At 43.2% G+C, this 19,984-nt stretch overlaps 2 protein-coding genes across 2 annotated transcripts in view; both read right to left on the bottom strand.

Moving 5' to 3' along the window:
• Positions 1-549: 549 nt before the first annotated feature.
• On the bottom strand, positions 550-8,466 carry LOC135235716 (galectin-6-like). The gene is made up of 5 exons (XM_064301502.1): positions 8,372-8,466; positions 3,670-3,907; positions 1,485-1,573; positions 1,117-1,309; positions 550-804 (listed from the first exon to the last, which is right to left on the bottom strand). The coding sequence occupies exons 2-5, from the start codon at positions 3,685-3,687 to the stop codon at positions 550-552; spliced, it is 555 nt and encodes a 184-aa protein (XP_064157572.1). The 5' UTR covers positions 3,688-3,907; positions 8,372-8,466.
• Positions 8,467-12,527: 4,061 nt separating this feature from the next.
• The window catches only part of LOC135235715 (uncharacterized), a 133,864-nt gene continuing 126,407 nt past the window's right edge, over positions 12,528-19,984 (bottom strand). Inside the window, exons 118-131 of the mRNA XM_064301501.1 lie at positions 19,027-19,228; positions 18,701-18,814; positions 18,561-18,596; positions 18,032-18,120; positions 17,734-17,935; positions 17,407-17,520; positions 17,109-17,197; positions 15,934-16,138; positions 15,557-15,670; positions 15,248-15,295; positions 14,501-14,794; positions 14,284-14,397; positions 13,982-14,032; positions 12,528-13,375 (exon numbers count right to left, since the gene is read on the bottom strand). Of these exons, the coding sequence (XP_064157571.1) occupies positions 13,307-13,375; positions 13,982-14,032; positions 14,284-14,397; positions 14,501-14,794; positions 15,248-15,295; positions 15,557-15,670; positions 15,934-16,138; positions 17,109-17,197; positions 17,407-17,520; positions 17,734-17,935; positions 18,032-18,120; positions 18,561-18,596; positions 18,701-18,814; positions 19,027-19,228 (1,741 nt within the window). The 3' untranslated portion in view covers positions 12,528-13,306. The remainder of the gene's footprint in view (positions 13,376-13,981; positions 14,033-14,283; positions 14,398-14,500; positions 14,795-15,247; positions 15,296-15,556; positions 15,671-15,933; positions 16,139-17,108; positions 17,198-17,406; positions 17,521-17,733; positions 17,936-18,031; positions 18,121-18,560; positions 18,597-18,700; positions 18,815-19,026; positions 19,229-19,984) is intronic.

Genomic DNA, 19,984 nt, shown 5'->3' with positions numbered 1-19,984 from the left:
AAATGCAAAAACAAACGCCTCAAGACAAATTCAAATGCTTCAATATAAAAATGTGCTGTGTCAATTGCAAGAAGACCTGCTAAATGCCCAAAAGTAAATGCTCAAATGTTTATTTATTAGAGTAAATGTTCATTTATTATTTAGCATAAAAACTCTAATAGAGTTTTGTTTGACCTCTAGTTTGCCCATCCTGGCTGTTGAACACCTATCCAGTCCTATTTTATTTAGCTGGCTTGAAGCATGTTAGGCATCTCCTTTCTTATAATTTATTTATTTATTGTTGGTGCTAAACATATACAATTTCCAAACTAATTTGGAAAGTGCAATTAGTTATTTGACACGACGGCTGTGTTCATGTGCAAACCCCACTGCAATACGATCGAGTAGAGCTGGAGGAAGACCTTCTATGTGCAGCTTCAACATGCAGTCCACATGTGGCCCATTGACCAACAGGGGTCACTGAAGGCCAATGAAACATAGAACCCTAAACGGCTGAACGTTCCCTTGGCCTGGGTGTTGCCATCGCCCATTGTGCATTGCCCTGTGGAGCTACCGGCCACAGTCGGTTCTGGCTGGGTCTGGATTTGATTCAAGGTGGTGAGGCTTGCCCACGCACTGCAGCATGGCGCCTAAATCAAACGAGCCACCCAGCAGCTCGCTGCCCAAGCTTAAGTGTAGGATGCTCCTGCTCACCCCAATGATGACGGTCTCCATGGAGACATCCCCGGCAATCTGTAGGCCAGTTACACGCTCCACCGGTATACGGTGCTTGAACAAGTAGAAGGGAGCACCGTTCACAACCACCTGCAGGAGCCGGGGAGGAAGGCAAAGGGTGAAAGGGTGCTTTTTAAAATATTTCTGTTAATGTTAATGTATTTCTTTTTTTTTTTTTACTCTCAAAGAATTAAATCTGCCAATAGAATGTCACACCCTACTTCAGTAAATGGGATTGCATTCATTTTCAGTGAGGAGTAATTGAATCTATGCAAACAATACATATATGCAAATACGCACGCATGCATGCACCCGCACAGACAAACACACACAGCATTGAGTTATGCACACACACTCTGAGCTGAGTCACGCGCAAACACATACAACCCCCATCCTTCTCACCTGGTAACCCTCACATGTGACTGCGAAGAGCACCTCAAAGCTCTTCCCTGGGGTAAAGGGCATCTTCTGAACCCTTTCCTCGCGTTCCCATCTGCGGTGTCTAAAGGTGTTGAACACTACCACCTGTTCGGGCTTGAAACGGGGGTTGAAGTGCATGGTTCGGTCACAATGAGCCTGCAGGTTAATGTGGAACCTTTGGGGGGGGGGAGGGGCAACAGAAAGCACTTCATCACATATTCCTTTGTGTCACCAGATAAGATACTCAGCTCTTACAATCCTGCTCCTTCAATGCTCATTCATTTGTCCACCACGAATGGCTCTGCTCTATTCTCTTCAGTATTCTCTGTGTCCAGTAGGGGGCTCCTCACCTGGCGATATTATGGTGAACAGTTCCCTTGAAGTACACAGTCATCCCGGGCTTCAAACCGCCCTGGATGGGTCCATCGTATGGGATGATCTGTGGAACACAAACACTGGGATTTATACAAAGCAGTTTGTCTGTTGCAGATTTTCATAACTCTGGTGCTTGAGAGCTGTGGGGTCTGCTGGGGTTCATTGTCAAATAGCACTTAATTGATCAAACATTAACAGTAAAGCAGTTGATCACACAGCTAACGCTGCTCATCTGAGTTATAGGGTCTAAACTAAACTAAACCAGTACGCCTTGCAGTTCCCAAGGTCCTGCCTTGTGAATTTGTTGGTCTTCAGCCAGAGAATGCAGAAGGAGGGTGTGAGTAATGTAGTAACACAGTTACACAGTGTGTGGAAACAGAGAGACTGAGATGATAGTGGACAGAGTCAGGAAGGCAGAAAAATAGAAGGACAGGACGGATATGTACTTGAATTTAACAATGTTTACATCTAATTTTTGATGTTAACGTTTAGTTTTCCATTTAATAAAAAGGTACAGAGAACTGTATGGCCCTATATGCACTATGCACGTCAGTAACATTGGAACTGACACAAAGCAGTTACTATTTAAATTGCCTGGAACAATTATTTTCAGTATTTACAATATTTATTTTTGTTTTACTTTAGATACTGGTAAAGTTTGAAAACATACTTGTCGAATTTTCAATGAAACATGTACCAGTCAAAACATTAAATCTGAGGAACACATACATTTCTGAATACTAGAGAAAATAGATTTCAGAGATCTGCAGGAATAGTAATGGTGCAGAGGTATGCAAAAGTTTTAGCACCTCTGATAAAATCACCTTTTCTGTTGAATCTCTAAGTAAAAAGAAGTTAACATAACCCCTGCAGGGTACAAACTTAAACATATTCTGCACATTTTTATGCACAATTGCTGTTTATTTGCAAAATTCATCAGTTTGAAAAAATGAAATGGTTAATGTGCTTCGTGTCAAAGTTTAGGCACCCTAGCAATCGATCCATTAACACTTTTTGTGGAGGTCTCAAAACTTTGTTGAACTGTTAGACCTTAAATTAAATCAGCTGAAGATAATTACAATGCTTAATAAGTCCTCTGACCCTTCTAACCTCTCAAGGTGTTTTTCTGACTCAACACCCATGGGCTACTCAATGCAGCTGACTGAGGACATGGACATAACATAACTAACTTTTACAAAGCATGGGGAAGGCTATGAGATATCTCAATGCTTCCAGTTTGGGATTTCCAGTCGGAAACATCATTAAGAAACAGAAGAACTGGTAAAGTCAAAGCAAGATCTTGAAGGCTGAGAAAAAATTCAGATAGAACTGCTTGTAGGCTGTTCAGGTACGCAAAGCAAAATCCTGTTAAAGACCTGCAGAGTCACTGATGTAATGGTGCACTGGTCCACTGCGCAGTATCGTGTACACAAACATGATCTGCAGGGAAGAGCTATCAGAAGAACACATTTCCTGTGAGCTCATTACAAACTTCTTGTCTGAAGTATGCAACGTAACACTTAGATAAGCCAGAGGCTTGTTTTTTTTGGGGGGGAAAAAGTAATGTCCCAGAGTCAGTGAGAAATTGAAAGAGAAAAGAGTTTGGACATTTCAAAAATAAAAAAATAAATCCAAAACATATCTCAAAATCAACCATGAATGAATTAAAGGCACAAAAGACTAAGGTTTTGGAATGGCCTTCACAGTCCCCAGACTTGAGTATTATTGAAAATTAGTTGGGATATCTCAAACATGCTGTGCATGCAAGAAGAATATTTAATAATTAGAATGGTTCTGCAGAAGAAGAGTGGGAATACATTCCTAAAGCAAAAATTGAAAGCCTGTTAGCTGGCTACAGGAGACATTTGGAGTCTTCGATTTGTGTCAAAGAATGTGTTACTAAGTAGGCTACTGACTGACAGGGTGCCCAAACTTTTACACATACCATATTGTCTTTTTTTCTGTCTGTTAATTTCAAAATGTTAAATGCAAAAGATAAATTATTTTGCATTAAAATTAACTTTCCTTGCAGAGGATGTGTTAACTCCCTTGTACATTGACTCAAACCCTTTGCAGCCATGCCATAGGAACGGACAGATGAAAACAGACCGAGAGTGACAGAATGGGGAGAAGAGTGCGGAAAAGAGAAAGGCTACTCACAGGGTTGTTGATCCTCATGGTGATGGTCACACAGTAGGTCACACAGTAGATCACACAGTAGGTCAGTAGGACACACAATCAGACCAGAGACCGGAGACTCGCTGGCAGATTGGGGGAGAAGGTATGGACACCTTATCTTTTATAGTCTCTTTTGTTCCCAGCGGGTGGGGCTGGGGCATACCTCAAGGGTGGGGCACAGGCCTCCTATCTGTTCTGGGCTCTCATTTGCATATGCGCCCTTCAAATAAAATGATAGAAGAGGATTAGAAGGGGAGTCATCCAATCCCACGAAAGTGCAGCAAGTTCAGGTGAGGCTATGCGCCCGTGTGTACGCATGTGCTTGTGTGGAGGGGCATTTTCATAAAAGCAAATGCATGCTGTTTTAATGCAGTTTGAGCTGGGTGAATAACTGCCACGGCTGAGACCGTACGCCAAAAGAGTGATTCGGCCAGGAAACTAATCGACAGACTGTCCAGCTGATATCACACAGAAAAAAATAATTTGAATGTGAGAAAATTCTGATCACTCAAACAGCTGGCACTCTTCCTCTGCAGCCTGGCACACAGAGTGAGAGCTGGCATAAGGCTCTGCCCCGTTCTTTACTGCTCACACAGTTCTGCCGTTTGGTGCATTTGGAGTCATACAATCACAAAAGGCACGTCTCTCCTTTTGCTGTGAACTGGGCATAAGCAGACATTCTGCAGGACTTCAGAATTAGAGCTGGTATCCTTTCTATTGCTGTTCATGTTCAAACCATTTTCTGTGCACTTACAAGTACAGCCAGCTGGTGGAGCTCCGGCCTTCTGTGTTCTTGGTGCCATTCTTCAGGTTGCGTAGTTTACTACAGTACATGACTGAAAGACATTATAAACAGTCATTAACACCTTCAGTATTACTCATTGGGTTACTGTTCTAGTGTACACTTCCGCTGTTTCTTAAAAAAATATTTTTTTATTGAATATAAAACAGACACTTTTTTCCTACAACTTTCATTAAATAAATGTATTCAAACAGCTCCATTTGGATAAACAATCAAAAATAATGAGGCCTTTAGGACTAAATATTACCCAGGCGTGGGTAAATGCATTCAAATTATGATTATATTCCCTAGAAGTAACAATTGATTGTCTTAATATTTCTTTGAACTCTACTGGACTATCATGACCTGTTCAGCAGATGAGGACAGGGTGGGTGTGTATACTGCGCTCATTATTATTCATATCCGTAAGACGTCTATGTAAGCAATTCCTCCTTGCTAGGTCAAATCCACAAAACACGTAGAATGGATTAGCAAACTCCCATGTCCCCTCAAATATCTGCGAGAGGGTGAACAACTGGTCTGCTGTTGTGCGGCCTGGACGAAACCCGCATTGTTCCTTTTGAATATGAGATTTGACTATAGGTTGGAGCCTCCTTTCCAATACCATGGCAAAGGCTTTCCCAGGGAGGCAGAGGAGTGTGATTGCCTGGAGATTGGAACACACCCTCTGATCCCCGTTCTTAAAGATGGGGACCATCACCCCAGTCTGCCACTCCAAAGGCATTATTCCTGACTACCACATGACATTAAAGATTCCTGTCAGCCATGACACTCCAACATCGTCATCGCTCAGCAAACCACCTCAGTGACGTCTGCCTCAGAGATGAGTTCTGGTCCCCCAGACTGTTACATTACATTACATTACATTCATTTGGCAGACGCTTTTATCCAAAGCGACGTACAAAAAAGTGCATTTCATAGTCGTAGACAACTGCTAAACACGGGTTCAGTAAGGTACAATACTTATTTTGTACAGCTATTTCTAGCCGAGAACAGTGAACACTATTCTGGCCTAACATCTGCAAAGCCAACTAGGCAGAAGAATAAACTACAGTATTAGGACAAATACAAATTACCAAGAAGTGCTGGGATGGGGCAACATGTAACAAGTGACAGGTTTTTTTTTTTTTAATAAAAGAGTGAAATATACAGCGTGGTGGTGGTTAGTCTAGGTATAGTCTGAAGAGATGAGTCTTCAGGCCACGGCGGAAGATGGGTAGTGAGGGGGAGGTTCGGAGAGGGACAGGGAGTTTGTTCCACCCCTGGGGAGCTAGGGTGGAGAAGCTCTGTGATCCCTTTGGGCGGGTGGGAGGGGTTACAAAGCGTTCCAGCTCTGCCTCCTAAAATGACGGTGTATTTTGGGAATTCCTCAGTGTTCCTTCCGACAATGTCTCTAGTTGCAACTAGTTGTCACCGTCCTTGCAAAGAACAGCCTTCAGTGTCCCGGTTTCCCCTCCTGAGATGCCGAATGGTTTTCCAGAACCACTTTGAAGCTGACAGAAAGTCCTTCTGCAAGTCCACTCCAAACTCCTTCCATACCTCAGTCTTTGCTTCTGCAACTGTAGCAGGAGCAGCCTTTTTGCCTGCTGAGACCAGTCTTCTGAATCAAATACTCTGCACCCACCAGGCCCAAAAAGCCTCTGTGTTCAGTTTGACAACCGAAGACTCCGCTGTATTCATCTGGACTAGCTTATGACCACTGCCCCTAGCAGCCCCTTCCACAGCAGATCAATATTTACTTGGTTGATTTCCACATACGTCAGTACCTGTATGTATTCACTTGCTATGGACTACCAACGTGTTCCATACAGATTCCATGTCCCCAACCGGCTCTGGGATACAGGAGAAACTCTTTCAGAGGTGAGAGTCTAAATTATTCTGGATAGAGTTCTCCACCAGGTGTTCCCAGCAAACCATCATTAAATGTTTGGGTCTGCCTGGCAGCCTCCTCCACCGTCTAATCAAACTCAACACCAGATGGTGATCAGTTGACCGCTCTGCTCCTCTCTTCACCCGAGTGATCAGAACATCTGACATCGGGTCTGATGAAACAACTACAAAGCCAATCAATGACCTTTAGCCCAAGGTGCTCTGGTACACTTATGAACATCCATGTGTTCAGACATGGGGTTTGTTAAGGACAAACCATGACCAGCACAGAAATCCAATGACATACCACCACTCTGGTCCTGATAGGAGAGGCCATCCCAACCGCGCCCCTCAAAGTTGCACAGTCAGGACAGTGATTTCCTACAGTAGCACCAACATTAGATGACTGGACAATGCTATAATGGTAAAGCCTAGCAAGCTATTCATTTCCATCATAACTACACCCACAGCTCATTTGATTATAATAGCATTGTATCACTGAGCTACTGTGCAGTAACAGACTCAACAGCAGGTTTCAAACTCCGGCTATTTCACTCAAATAAAGAAAAGCTTGGATTCACAAATCTAAGCTCGAAACCTATTTTATTATTGCTCACTAGGTAGAAAGGATTTAATTGGTCTTCGAAACTCATTACCCAGATAGTGTAATCTCCTCCACTGAAAACCTGGTTTTAGCCAAGGGGGAAGCAAGTCATTCCCTGCACAAGCCTTTCAATTATTTTTTACAAGGCTCACGGCCTTGTCTGTCATGGGCCATTTGTGAATGCAAAAGAAATTCAGTTTCCCAGACCTTTAAGTAAAAAAGACAGATATGCTATTGCATTGAAAGCTAATGTCTATTAGTACACCATTTCAGGGCACCTCCTGGCAGGTTTGTGGAAGGAAGACAAGCACTTTATTATGTTCCATAGAATAATGAACAGGAGTGACAACATGTTTTGCCATGAAGAATATTGGCTCTGACTGAATGCCCTTTAGCCATAGGCACTTGAACTTCACTGCTTGCATGCACATACATGCAAAACACAGACATATGCAAACACAGACACCCATTCAAACTCATCCACTCATGCACACACCAACACAGATGCAGAGTACTTGCATTGTTACATAATGTACTATATAATTAAAAATCCTGCAATGAGTTTTAAAACTGTGCTGGTATGTGGCATTATTATTATGGCACTGCTTTCATAACCAAACCTTTTATGGATGAATCTTATAAAACCAAATCCCTGTAAGAACCCCAGTGTGTGTATGCACTGTAGGAAAGACGGAGCACAAGTAATGAACTCAATGCACCTTAAAAAAGGGTTCCCAGATGGAGCAGAATGGCAGGGTCTGGTAGGTGTGTAGGGCCTGATGATCTATTTAAGATATAGCAGAGCAGTCCCTTTAGCTGGCCAATAGGCTAGGGCCAAGGTGTTGAATTTAACGTGAGCTGATGTAGGTAACTAGTTGATGGAGACAAGAAGGGGAGACGTAGCTGATCCTGGGGAGATTGTAAGTCAGGTGAGCAGCAGCGTTCTGGATGAACTGCGGAGGTCTAATGGCAGAGACAGGGAGGCCAGCAAGGAGAGAGTTTCAGTAGTCAAGGCGAGAGATGATCAGTGCCTGTACAAACAGCTGGATTCAGTTGTAGGTGAGGAAAGGGTTGATTCTCAGGATGATGTACAGGAAGAATCTGGATGCCTGACAACCTGAGCATCTTTGAAGACGGCAGGGACACATCTGTGGACAGGGATGAGTTCACCAGAGAGGATATCAATCCTTTGAGCTCTTGATATCAACCTTTGTGTGACAGGTTGCATACATTTTGTTGTTGATAACAACATTGCATGTGTTGATTGTCTGCAGCAGGTGAATGCATACTGACTTATGTGAAAATCAACAAAGTAAATATTGATATCAACTATATTCCTGAAGTCTAAGATGAGAGAAACCTCAAATGATTGATGTCCATAATGTCCGTGTGTAAGCTGTCGATCTCACCCTGAATGATGGCCAGCAGGATGATGATGACGATGATGAAGATGGTGATGTCAAACCACATGATACAGCTCGTACTCATCTCCTTCAGTCTCTTCTCCTATAACCCCATCAGCTTGCACCGCCACTTACATGTTGAACAGAGAGCACTGAGAGAGAGAGAGAGACTTAGACTTTAAAAAGCTCTTTGTTAAAGCGAAGCACTGCTGAGGGAACCCTCTACAAGTACCTAAAACAGAAAAACCAACCAAGCACAGACACACAAAAACTTCAACAATAAAATCAAACAACCATCTTTTTAATATGTTTACAGCGTGAACACCAGGCTCCTTTCTTTATCAGCTTGACATGGAGGCCAGCTATAGTCCATTTGCACTTTGACTTATACAGACTGCAGTTCAGCTAATAAAACCCACTAACTCCAGGCTCGAGACCGCCATTACCCACAGAAATTAAACCACGTCTCTCACCTACCATTTACAGTGAGATTTTGGGGTTTTGCAAATAACCAGCTTTGGCCAACAACCATGAAATGAATCAGCAAGCTCTGATCACTCCTACATTGGCAGTATCTTGTACTGTACCCAGCAGAAAAACACCTGAAGGAGAAAAGAAAGAAAGAAAAAAACTTCAAGCCGTCCCACCCAGTTGTTTTGCTGCTCTAATCCAAGCCACACATTTAGGCGCTCATTAAACTTATGAAAGTGTTGGTTTTAAAAAAAATCTTAAGGTGCTTGTTCAGAAATCTAATATGGGATTGCATTTTTTAAATTTATTCGTTATTAATTATTTTTATGAGCATTTGCTGCTGCTCCTCCAGTCTTTGTACCTTCCTTATTGTCCACGACGTTTGAATTTTCTTTCCAACAATTTTCTTTTCAGTTACATAAATCCACACAAAAAATTTCAACTTGTGAACCCATCGCATTGACCAGTCAGCAACCGACAAATTATTAAACGTTTCTTGGGTCAAAAGAGCCATGTATCTCTAATTAAAATATTTGTGTTCATTTTTTATGATTTAAAAAGCCTGGACAGCTGATCAGCTGAGGCCCCTAGACTAGGTGGTAATCCGGCCCCCGCTGTGGGTACCCATGGGGGGAGGGATCACCGATACATGACGCGACACTGATATTCCACCAAATGAAATCCCCCCATTTAACAAGCAACATCATGGCCAACCATGTGTTGCCCTGTGGGGCTCCCAGCTATAACCGATGTTAGCACCATCTGGATTCGATATCAGGCCTCGGGGCTCATCTCCCCACCAGACCCCGGTGCGTGAGCTGGATGTTAGCTCTCTCTCACTCATCCACACCCATGTCTGTCTGCACTCTTACAGCTGACAGCTGCGAAAGGGAGGAGGGGGGGGGTCATTAAACAGGGTAACCCACTCAGAGGTAGGACACCCTCTGTAGCTGTGCCACACGACTCTGCAGCCCATAGCAAACGTTTCCAAACTCTCAGAGCCCACAGCATACCTACTGAGCAATTACCTTTTCTCTGGCCCGCCACTTATTACAGTTTAACTTTATGGGTTCAAATATGGAAATTGAAATGCTCTCAACAAATTTCTCTATAAATTGCTTACACAATACATTGTTAGCGGAGCACTGCAAATACTTTGAGGGGAGTTTAATTAAACTGGTGCAAACGTCAATGTTATACTGTATGGTTTACATGTTATATGCAGCAAGATAGTTATTTTCCATCTTACGACCCACTTCCACTCATACCTGCTCATTCTTAGTGCTGTAATTATGCCGATTGCTCATAAAAATTTACATAGTGACGAATAATGCTTCAGAACAGATAATGCAAATATGGCAAATTTTGCTAGTCAAAGGTTGCTCGGATAAGTTAAGATAGAAAGAGTGTGCAGACAGTGCCAGGGGACAAGCAAAGACAAACTTATTTCGCCCCTCTCATTTATAGGGAAGGGGACTTTATTCCTGTTTCACGAGGGCTCAGTCTAAGCCAAACTGGGCTTCAACCTCCTGTACAACTTCCAGGAGATCACCTCCAAGAGGCTCACTTTCTGCGACACCTGTGGAGGCTTTGTGAGTGTGCAGCATGGTTCTGATCCCCCCAGTCTCTCACTGTATTACATATTTCTGCATTTACCCATACTTTCTCCCCATTCAGAATTCCTAATTTTAAGTCTGTCTTTGCGACACCCCCTGTCAATTCAAACAACTTGTCCAGAAACTTATTTTCATTCCACAGTCTGTGATTTAAACTCTCTCAGACACCAAGCTGGAAGAGGACTTTTGTATTTTGAGCAAACAGACTGAGAGCGCCTAATTGCTTCCAAAATTTCAGAGCCCATGGCATAATTAATAAGCAAATATTTGCTGAACCCTCCCATACCCTGGGCGATGCAACTGGCAGTTGTGCGTCAACCCCATGGAGCTACCGGCTGCAGTTGGCGGATTCGATCTCGAGACAGTAAGGCTCATCCATGCACCACAGCCTAGTGCCTTCACCGTGTGAGCGATCCATCCAGCAGTGCATGAAAACATTCCTAATGCCTATACTGTACATTGTGACAAGTGCACTGTATTTAACTTGACAGCTGTGGTGGCTTACATTCAAATGCACACCAACACCCCAATTATTTGGGAGTATTTAGATTGTTGCATACACCGAGATATGAGTAATGCAATCACTCCTTCAGCTGCATTTACGTGATTTCTTCTAAAATCAGCATACGCTCAGCGGTAACGGTGGACATGCACCGTAAAATTTCAGTCCAATGGGAACCAATGTACTCTGTAAGAGTTGATTTAACACTGAACATTTTATTGTATGCTTGTTTTCACCCAGGAATTTTGACTTCCGCCTGACATGCACGTTTTTTAAAAAAAATTTTTTATAAAGCCGAAGGAAATCGGAGTAAGATCTCGATGCCACGTCTCCATGCACTAAAAAAAATATACATTTAAAAAATCTAAAGTTTGGGCAAAAATTCTGGTATCTTAATTGTGTTTCAGTACACTTATGACATAATGCCAGTAAAGATAATCAGATAAAGGAGTTTACGTGACCACTTCAATAATTAAAGTATTGCCATGATCGGGGTAAAATCAGAGTATTAGTATGTGATCAAATGCACCCAATGTCTGTGGATGGCATGTTATATACAGCAAGACATTGTTTTTATGTGTCTTTTTACAAGCCACCACTCAAACCTGCTTAGTCTGTAAATTTACATAGTCACAGATAATTGCTCAGTCAATGAAAATTTGACAGATTTTGCAAGTCAAACTGCAGCCAAGATAATGTCTTTAGAATCCTTTACTGTAGATATGAATGCTCTGGAGCAGATGGTTATGAAAGACTATCCTGACCCAGTCCACTAAACAGATGCACTGCTGACTGGCCGATACATAAATTGTTGCTTGGGTAAGTAGCATGATTTCCAAAAAACACCACCAAATCGTGTAGTGTGGCAACATAACAAGTGTTACTTTTGTTGCATTGTTACTTTAAAATGCATTTAAAAATCATACCCAGCTAAAATAGGATTAACATCAGAATATATGAATCGTTTCTGGTTCTTTATATATATTTGTAATGTACGTTTTGATTGTTCATGGTCTTAACCCCCCCCCCCCCCCCCCCTTCCCAGAGACAGGCAGTTGTGTCTCAAGTGCGGAATTATTGAATTATTGCACTGTGCCCAGGGCGCCCCCTACTGAAATCCTAAATCACTGCATCTCACTGCTAACACATTTAGTGACACTGACCCCTGCAGCCTGTTGTTTTAATTCTGGTGAAGCAAAACCAGCTTTAATTTCGGTCTTCATTTCCACCGTAGTTTTTAAAAACATATTTCTAAAATCGATTCTGTGTAAGGTGAAGAGTACACATGATCATCCAGATCAGACCTAGAGTGACACAACTAAGAAAACTGCCTCTTTTGACAGTTTAAATAAGAACTATATTACATAAAACATCCTAATTATATCAACCAGACTACATGCCGCATGCACCACTGAACTGATTGTGTGTGTGTGTTAGGGGTGGGGTTAGGTACACACATAAGCTACCTCTGAAATACAGAACTGCAAGCCAGCTCCTTTATGCAGGATTATAATTATTATAACTTCAAACACTTAAAAAGTTAAGATTTCAGAAAATAAAAATGCACAGAATCTTTAGAATGCATGACAACGTTTATTAACTGAATTTGTGAAACAGAGCCCCTAACACCAGTGACAAACAGAGGAGGGTATCAGAGAGGGTATCAGAACAGTGACATCAAAGAGCAGGGTATCAGAACAGTGGCATCAGAACGGGGTAGCCAGAAAAATGACATCATACATCTCCAGACATCAAATTTGGGTGAAGGGCTGGAAATGGTGGAAGGAGTCATACATGTGCTTCCCGTTTAAACTCCCGATTCCCACAGTGCACCAAGATCTGAGAGGGAGAGAGAGAGAGAGAGACTTTAAACCTCTGATTCTCACAGTGCATTGAAAACTGAGAGAGTGAGTGAGCGAGAGAAAGACAGTTTCAAGAAAACAAAAATAAGAGATAGAAAGGAAGAGGAGAGAATCCAAAAGTAATGGGACAGTATTGTGGCATATTGGTTGTTTTTCCTCTGTGCTAATCCTATTTGTATTTCAAATCAAGCTATAACCATTATTTAACCAATAAGCCATTAAATTTGTCAAAGCTTCCTTTGTCCCAGTGCTTACGCTGGCTTGAAATAAGGGGATTTGAGTCACTGAGTGGCACTGTTGCAATATAGCTCAATGCAATGTTAAACAAAATCAATTGTCCTAATACTTTTGCATTTAACTGTATATTAAATGCCACATTTTGCTATGGACTAACGCAGAAAAACTCAGGACTGGAACAAAGACTCTTTATTAAGTCCACAGGGATGTAATCGTGTCCACTCACATCAAATACTGTCACTCCTGGAAAGGATTAAATTGGGCCATCTCCTCTTTCCACCTCTGCAACACCACAGGTCCATGTCTCACCACCAATAGATCCCTGGAGGAGAGAGAGATGATGGGTGCACACTCTGCACAGGCTAGCACAGTTAGCACTCTGGCAAGCACCCAGGCAATGCAGCTGGTGCACATTTACAGAGGTAAACTGAGTTCTGAAAAGATGTACAGATTCAAAGTCAAATTCAGATTCAAATTTTGAATTTGCCTTAAATGAGAGAACATCCTGTCCCACCCCATTCACCACCCCCCCCCCCCCCATCTAGCTGAGATCCCCGACCCTGGGTGTGTCGACGTGTCCCTGAGCAAGACACCTAACCCCTAATTTCTCCCAATGAGCTGATTGGTACCTTGTATGACAGCCTTTCACCGTTGGTGTGTGAGTGTGTGTGTGAGTGGGTGAATGAGAGGCATAAACGCTTTGGATAAAAGCGCTATATAAATGCAGTCCATTACCATTCACCAGATCAAGAGTACAGATTCCTGAGATCCAGAGTAGTCAGCATCACTGAAGAAGCATTATTGTGTTTGTGTGGACTAAACATTATTTATAAATACCAGACAGTAAATTGTACCATTCCTATTTGACTTGTGTGTGGGTGTGTTGGGGGGGAATGTGTGGTTTGTGGCGAGAGACCGCTGTACTCACAGTAGCCTCGATCTGACCGAAGCAAGATGGCGGCACCGCACCGAAGTCTCCCTGAAACACAAACCCAGTCAGGGGTGAGTGGAGGCACACAAAACAAAGCACTGCCTCATCCAGTCATGTCTACAAATGTCAAAATGCAAATGCGTAAATGCAAATACAGAAGGCGAAATGCAAGAACCCGGTGCTAAAATGCAAAAAATAAAATGCCTGCAGGGTAAGACAGCGAAAAATAGGACCTGCTAAATGCTCAAAACGTAATGCTTGAATTAAAATGCAGAGTGCGAGCTGCTGCTCCTCCTCACCTCGATGATGTTTACGGTCTCCACGGTGACGTTCCCCACTATCTTCAGGGCACTCACTTGCTCCACCGGAATGCGGTGCTTGAACATGTGGAGCTCAGCACCGTTCACTTTCACCTGCCGGGACCAGGCCAGAATTCAGTAAAGGCTGCAACTCAACATTTTTATATTAATGTAACTAATGTAATTCACACAAACACAGTTCCCCGTCCTTTCTGACCTGGTAGCCCTCAGGGGTGATGTGGAAGGTCACTTCGAAGCTCTCCCCCCGGCGGAAGGGCATGGCGTCCACCCTCTCCTCTGTCTCCCAGCTGCCGCCGCGGAAGCTGTTGAACACCACCGCCTCCGCGGGCTCGAACTGGGGGTTGAAGCGCAGGGCCGTGTCGGAGCCGTCCGCCTCCCCGCACTGCAGGTCGATGCTGAAGCTGGGGATCCCCTCGGGGATGGAGCCCCGGAAGTTCACGGACGACGCTTCCTTAAAGCCGCCCGGGATGGGCATCACGTAGGGGGCGCACTGCGCAACACGGACACCGGGATTAATACACTGCAGTCTCTGTTCTGTCTGGGATTAATACACAGCAGTCTCTGTCTGTCTGGGATTAATACACAGCAGTCTGGCTGTTGCAAGTGGCTCATAACCCTGGGGAGCTGTGGGGTCTGCTGGGTTTCACCGTCAATCAGCACTTTATTAATCAATCAACTTGAAGCAGCTGACCTGCTTTTATTGGGTCTAGACAATTAAATTTTGTAATTTCCCAAACGCCCAAAATTGAGTAATAAAGCGGACAATAAAATGGACGTTTGACCTCCCTCACAGAAGAACGTCTAATGTCACAGCATAGATTGTACACTGCTGAAGGGTGTGTGTGGTCATGTGTGAGACAGAGAGCGAGTGTGTGTGTGTATCTGTGTGGTTGAATAAAAGATAGAGAATGTGTGTGTGTGAGAGAGAGAACACTATACTCACAATAACCACCGTTTCAAAAGCAGTTTCCTCCATAATGAATGGTTCTCCCTGAAACATAAAATCAGTTAGGAGTGGGTGAGGGAGGAGGGGGAGAACAAAACAGTTCTCCCCCCAATCCAATCATATCTACAATTGACTAAATGCAAATTAAAATGCATGAATGCAAATGGAAACACATAAATGCAAATATAAATGCATCAAAAAGTTTCATAAATGTGCACTTTGTGAGACAGTGGATAAGAGGATCTGCTAAATGTCTGAAAGTAAAGGCCTAGATTTAAATGCAGACAGCGCGACGCTCCTCCTCACCTCTATGATGTGGACAGCTGGCACGCTGACGTTCCCGGCGACCAGAAGGGCTCTCACTTGCTCTACTGGTATGCGGTGCTTAAACATGTGGTACTGCTGACCATTTACTTTCACCTGTAGCAACGAGAGTGAAAAGCAGAGAATCAAGAAGGGCTGAAATTTAAAAATCACCACTTATGCGATTACATCCACCAAACAGTTCTGTCTATCGTTTTATCATCATGTCCCACTCCAGTAAATGAGATTGTGTACACAATTGTGACACCCAAGGATATACAAATACACACAAACATACAAACACATGCAATGCACATATATTTTAACAATGTACTGATTTGCACAAACGTGCACATGAACACAGTTCCTGTCTTTCGGACCTGGTAGCCCTCTGCGGTGATATTGTAGACCAGCTCAAAGTCCTCTCCCTTACGGAAGGGCATCTCAGTGAGCCTCTCCTCAGTTTCCCAACTGCCGTTCTGGAAGCTGTTGCACACCACCACCTCTTCAGGCTCTAACTGGGGCTGGAATTGGAAGGCTGTGTCACAGCCTTCAGTCTCTCCACACTGCAAGTCGATGCTGAACCTGCAGGGGGCGACAGAGCATGGAGATTTTAATCACAGACTCAATTGCATCAACAGGTATATAGAGTGTCCATTGCTAGGGAGATAGAACTTGTAATTTTTTCGAATACAGGGATGAGTGTCTGGTTCATCAATAGAATATGGGGATTCATCCTCTGAAATAACCAAGCAAACAGCATCTCAACAAGAGCTCACTCACTGAGTGCTTCCAACTCAACAGTTTTCACAACTGACTTCTGAGTGTGGCTTCAATTAAACACTAACCATCACATAAGGGTGCTTAATAATGGTGCCAGGGGGTGCGTGAGACCTGCTATAATTCAACTACTGCACACTCAACTACTTGTACCTCCGAGAATTTAAATAAAGGTTCTGACTGACACTCAGAAACTGAGTAGTCTCAATGAAGTTTAATGCTATGTTGCCATGGTTCCTCCAATGAGCAATGCTGGATTCCCTAAAGTCCTGCCCTCCCATTGGCTCAGACAGGAAGAGCTAACGAGGAGAAACTCTCCCACTAATCCTTATGTACATTAGGTTTGGCATCAATGCAATTTTCAAATATCAATAATTGGGAAAAATTTCTGATGATTATTGATATATATATACCCACAAATTTAAAATGAAAATACTGGCTGATGACCAGCTTGTAAACTTGTTGAATAGCCTATAATAAAGATAGTATTCACAATCATAAGAAGAATGGAAACAAAATTTCACAAAAAGCAAGTGCTTTAGGTGACATTTTGCCCCACAAGTGCTCGGTTTTATTTTTTCTGATTTAGGCCAAAACTTACTTAGAGAAAAGAACATGCGTAACACCTCCCTAGAGAGGAACAGAATAAATGGATGAAATCGGGGAGGCACTGAGGGCATATCGCTGAGCCACCAAGATTTCCAGCCCATTTCTGGTTCCACAAAGGAGCCTCAGTCGTTCTTCCACCAATAAACAGTGTTAACAGGCTTCTCACCTGTTGCTTTCACTGGGAAGTACTCCCTGGAAGATCACAGCTGTCCCTGGCTTCAAACCACTTGGAAGAGGTGTCACAGATGGGGAAGTCTGCACAACGCAAACACTGGGATTTATACAAAGCAGTTTCTTTGATTTTAAGGCAAAAACAGAAACCAGCGCTCATTGCAGCTCACAAGGACCAATGAACACAAAGCAGTGCAGCTCCAAATCAAATCACATTTACAAATCCACAAATGCCAATACAAAATGGAAACTGCAAATACAAATGTCAAACTGAAAAGTACATATGTCCTCACCTCGATGATGTTGATGGCTATGATGGACACGTCTCCAATGATCTGCATCAGACTCACTTGCGCTACTGGCATGCGGTGCATAAACGTGTGGATGAAGTGACCATTTACAGACACCTGCAGGAAAATGGAGTTCAGGAAAACAAGAAAGGCTGTTACTCAAAAAATTTTGTTCATGGTATTTTTTTTCCCCCATCCAAAGCATTCTGTCTCTCATGAGTCAATAATGACCTACTCCAGTAAATGAGGTTATATTCCCGTGCAGTAAGGGGGCATTACATACATGCACAAAATACACACACACACACACACAGTTCCTGTCATTCTGACCTCGTAACCCTCTAAGGTGATAGTATAGTCCAGCGTGAAGTTCTCCCCAGTTTTGAAGGGCATCTGGGCAACCCGCTCCTCCTCTTCCCAGTGGCCCTTACGGAAGCTGTTGAACACCAGCTCTGAGGTCTTGAACTGAGAGCTGAAGTGGAACGCTGTATCACAGCCTTGGGTGTCTCCACACTGCAGGTTGATGCTGAAACTGCAGGGGGCGACAGAGAGTTTCATCAGTGATTCCATTGAGTCACCAGAGTAGACACTCAGCTCTAACAATCCTGACAATCTTCTAACTACTCACCTGTCGGTCTCAGCGGGAACCAACCCCTGGAGGGACACTGTCATCCATGTCTTCAAACAGCCTGGGACAGGTATGTTGGTTTGGACGGTCTGCAGAACACAAACACTGGGATTCATACAAAGCAAAATGACAAAAAAAAAAAAGCTTGTCTGTTGCAATGGTTCATCATCCTGGTGCTGGAGAGCTGTAGGGTCTGCTGGGTTTCACTGTCAAGCAGCACTCAATCAATCGATTATTCACACAGTTAATTCATCTGGTTTATTAGGTCTGAATGGCTTGATGATTTTAAGTCAAAAATTAGCACCATGTGGCTCAAGAACCAGAATTGTGAGTCCTGGAGAGTGTGTATGAGATGGAGAGATGTGTGGGGGATGTAGTAAAACAGTCAGTGTGTGATAAACACACAGGGATTGAGTTGAGTGTGGATGTGTATGGGTAAGTGTGAGTGAGTGTGTATGAGTGTGTGTGTGTGTGTGTGTGTGTGTGTGTGTGTGCGCATGTAGTGAGAGGCCAGAGCATTCATACTAACCCCCAGTTCTGCTGGAGTTGGATATTGTCCGGCTCCCTGAAACACAAACTCAGTTAGGGGTGGGTCAGGGAAAGCCAAGCAATGCCAAATCGAACCAAAGGCCCGCATTTAATCGCAGAATGCACTCTGCTCCTCCTCACCTCTACGATGTTGATGGCCGTCACAGAAACGTCTCCAGCGATCTGCAGGACTTTCACTTGGTCCACCGATATGCGGTGCTTGAACAAGTAGAACTCGGCACCATTTACGTTCACCTGCAGGAGCCGGAGAGGAAGGCAGGGAGTCAAGAAAGGCTGCTATTCAAAACTCCTGATGATGTCAATTTTCCGTCTAAAGTATTCGATCTGTCAATTAAATGTCACACCCTACTAGACTAAATGTAAATAATTACAAAATATTACACGAATGCACACAATACACACGTGCAAACCCACAAACATGCACGCACAACTCCTGTCCTTCTCACCTGGTACCCTTCTGCGGTGATAATATAGGTCAGCTCAAACTCCTTCCCCTGAGTGAAGGGCATGTTATCAACCTTCTCAGCCTCTTCCCAGCTGCCATTTCGGAAGGTGTTGAACTCCACCTCTGAGGTCTCAAATTTGGGGTTGAAGTGGAACGCTGTGTCGCAGCCTGCAGCCTCCCCACACTGCAGGTTGATGCTGAAACTGTAGGGGGCGACAGGGAGTGAGAAAGTTTTATTAGTGATTTTGTGGAGTCACCAGAGAAGACAAGGAGCTCTTACAATTTTTGTCATTCCTCTCTGCTTCTCAACTACTGGAAGCTCTGGTTAGAAACAACAGTTTCTTGTACTTTATTATAAGACAGAACGTACTAGACCACAATATAGTTCATCACACACTGCTTACTGAATTTTCAGAACAAGAATCATATTTTAATGTTTCACCAGAAGGAAGAGAGAAAAGAATGCCATTTGTCATTTCATCCTCTGAAACATCTAAGCCAACAGAAAGTTCAGAGCAAATCAACCGATTCCAACTAAACTATTTTTCCCAACTTCAGTGTGACATGAACATTAAATATCACACAATGGGTTCGTAACATTGGTCCCAGGTTTGCTTGAGTTCTGCTGTACTACCACCATGGCACTTACACAGTCATACAATGTTACATTGCCATGTAAAAACAAATAACACTGCACCTTTAAATGAAACAATTGTGTAGTATTCTGCATCCTCTGATGACAGTCAGAATACCCTCTTTTACACAAATGCCCTTCATTACAGAATGTTGTTTGTCTAAGAAAATAATCAGATGGGTGGGAGGAGGTACTAAGCTGACACAGGAACTAAACACTGTCAGTAGTCTTGCGTGACAATGGCTCCTCCAGTGAGCTAAATCAAAAAAAAGCACTGCCCTCGCTTTGACTAAATGAGGAAAAACTCCAGTTTTACACTATTTTG

Source organism: Anguilla rostrata, chromosome 12 (assembly GCF_018555375.3).
Source record: "Anguilla rostrata isolate EN2019 chromosome 12, ASM1855537v3, whole genome shotgun sequence".
Taxonomy (NCBI): Eukaryota; Metazoa; Chordata; class Actinopteri; order Anguilliformes; family Anguillidae; genus Anguilla; species Anguilla rostrata.
This window is presented reverse-complemented; position numbering and strand designations above follow the sequence as displayed.

What these genes read in the sequence shown, in the direction of transcription:
- LOC135235716 (XM_064301502.1), bottom strand. An exon ending in GTTCACCATAATATCGCCAG is followed by an intron (nt 1,310 to 1,484) that starts GTGAGGAGCCCC and finishes CCCCCCCCAAAG; the next exon opens with GTTCCACATTAACCTGCAGG. An exon ending in TCACATGTGAGGGTTACCAG is followed by an intron (nt 805 to 1,116) that starts GTGAGAAGGATG and finishes CGGCTCCTGCAG; the next exon opens with GTGGTTGTGAACGGTGCTCC.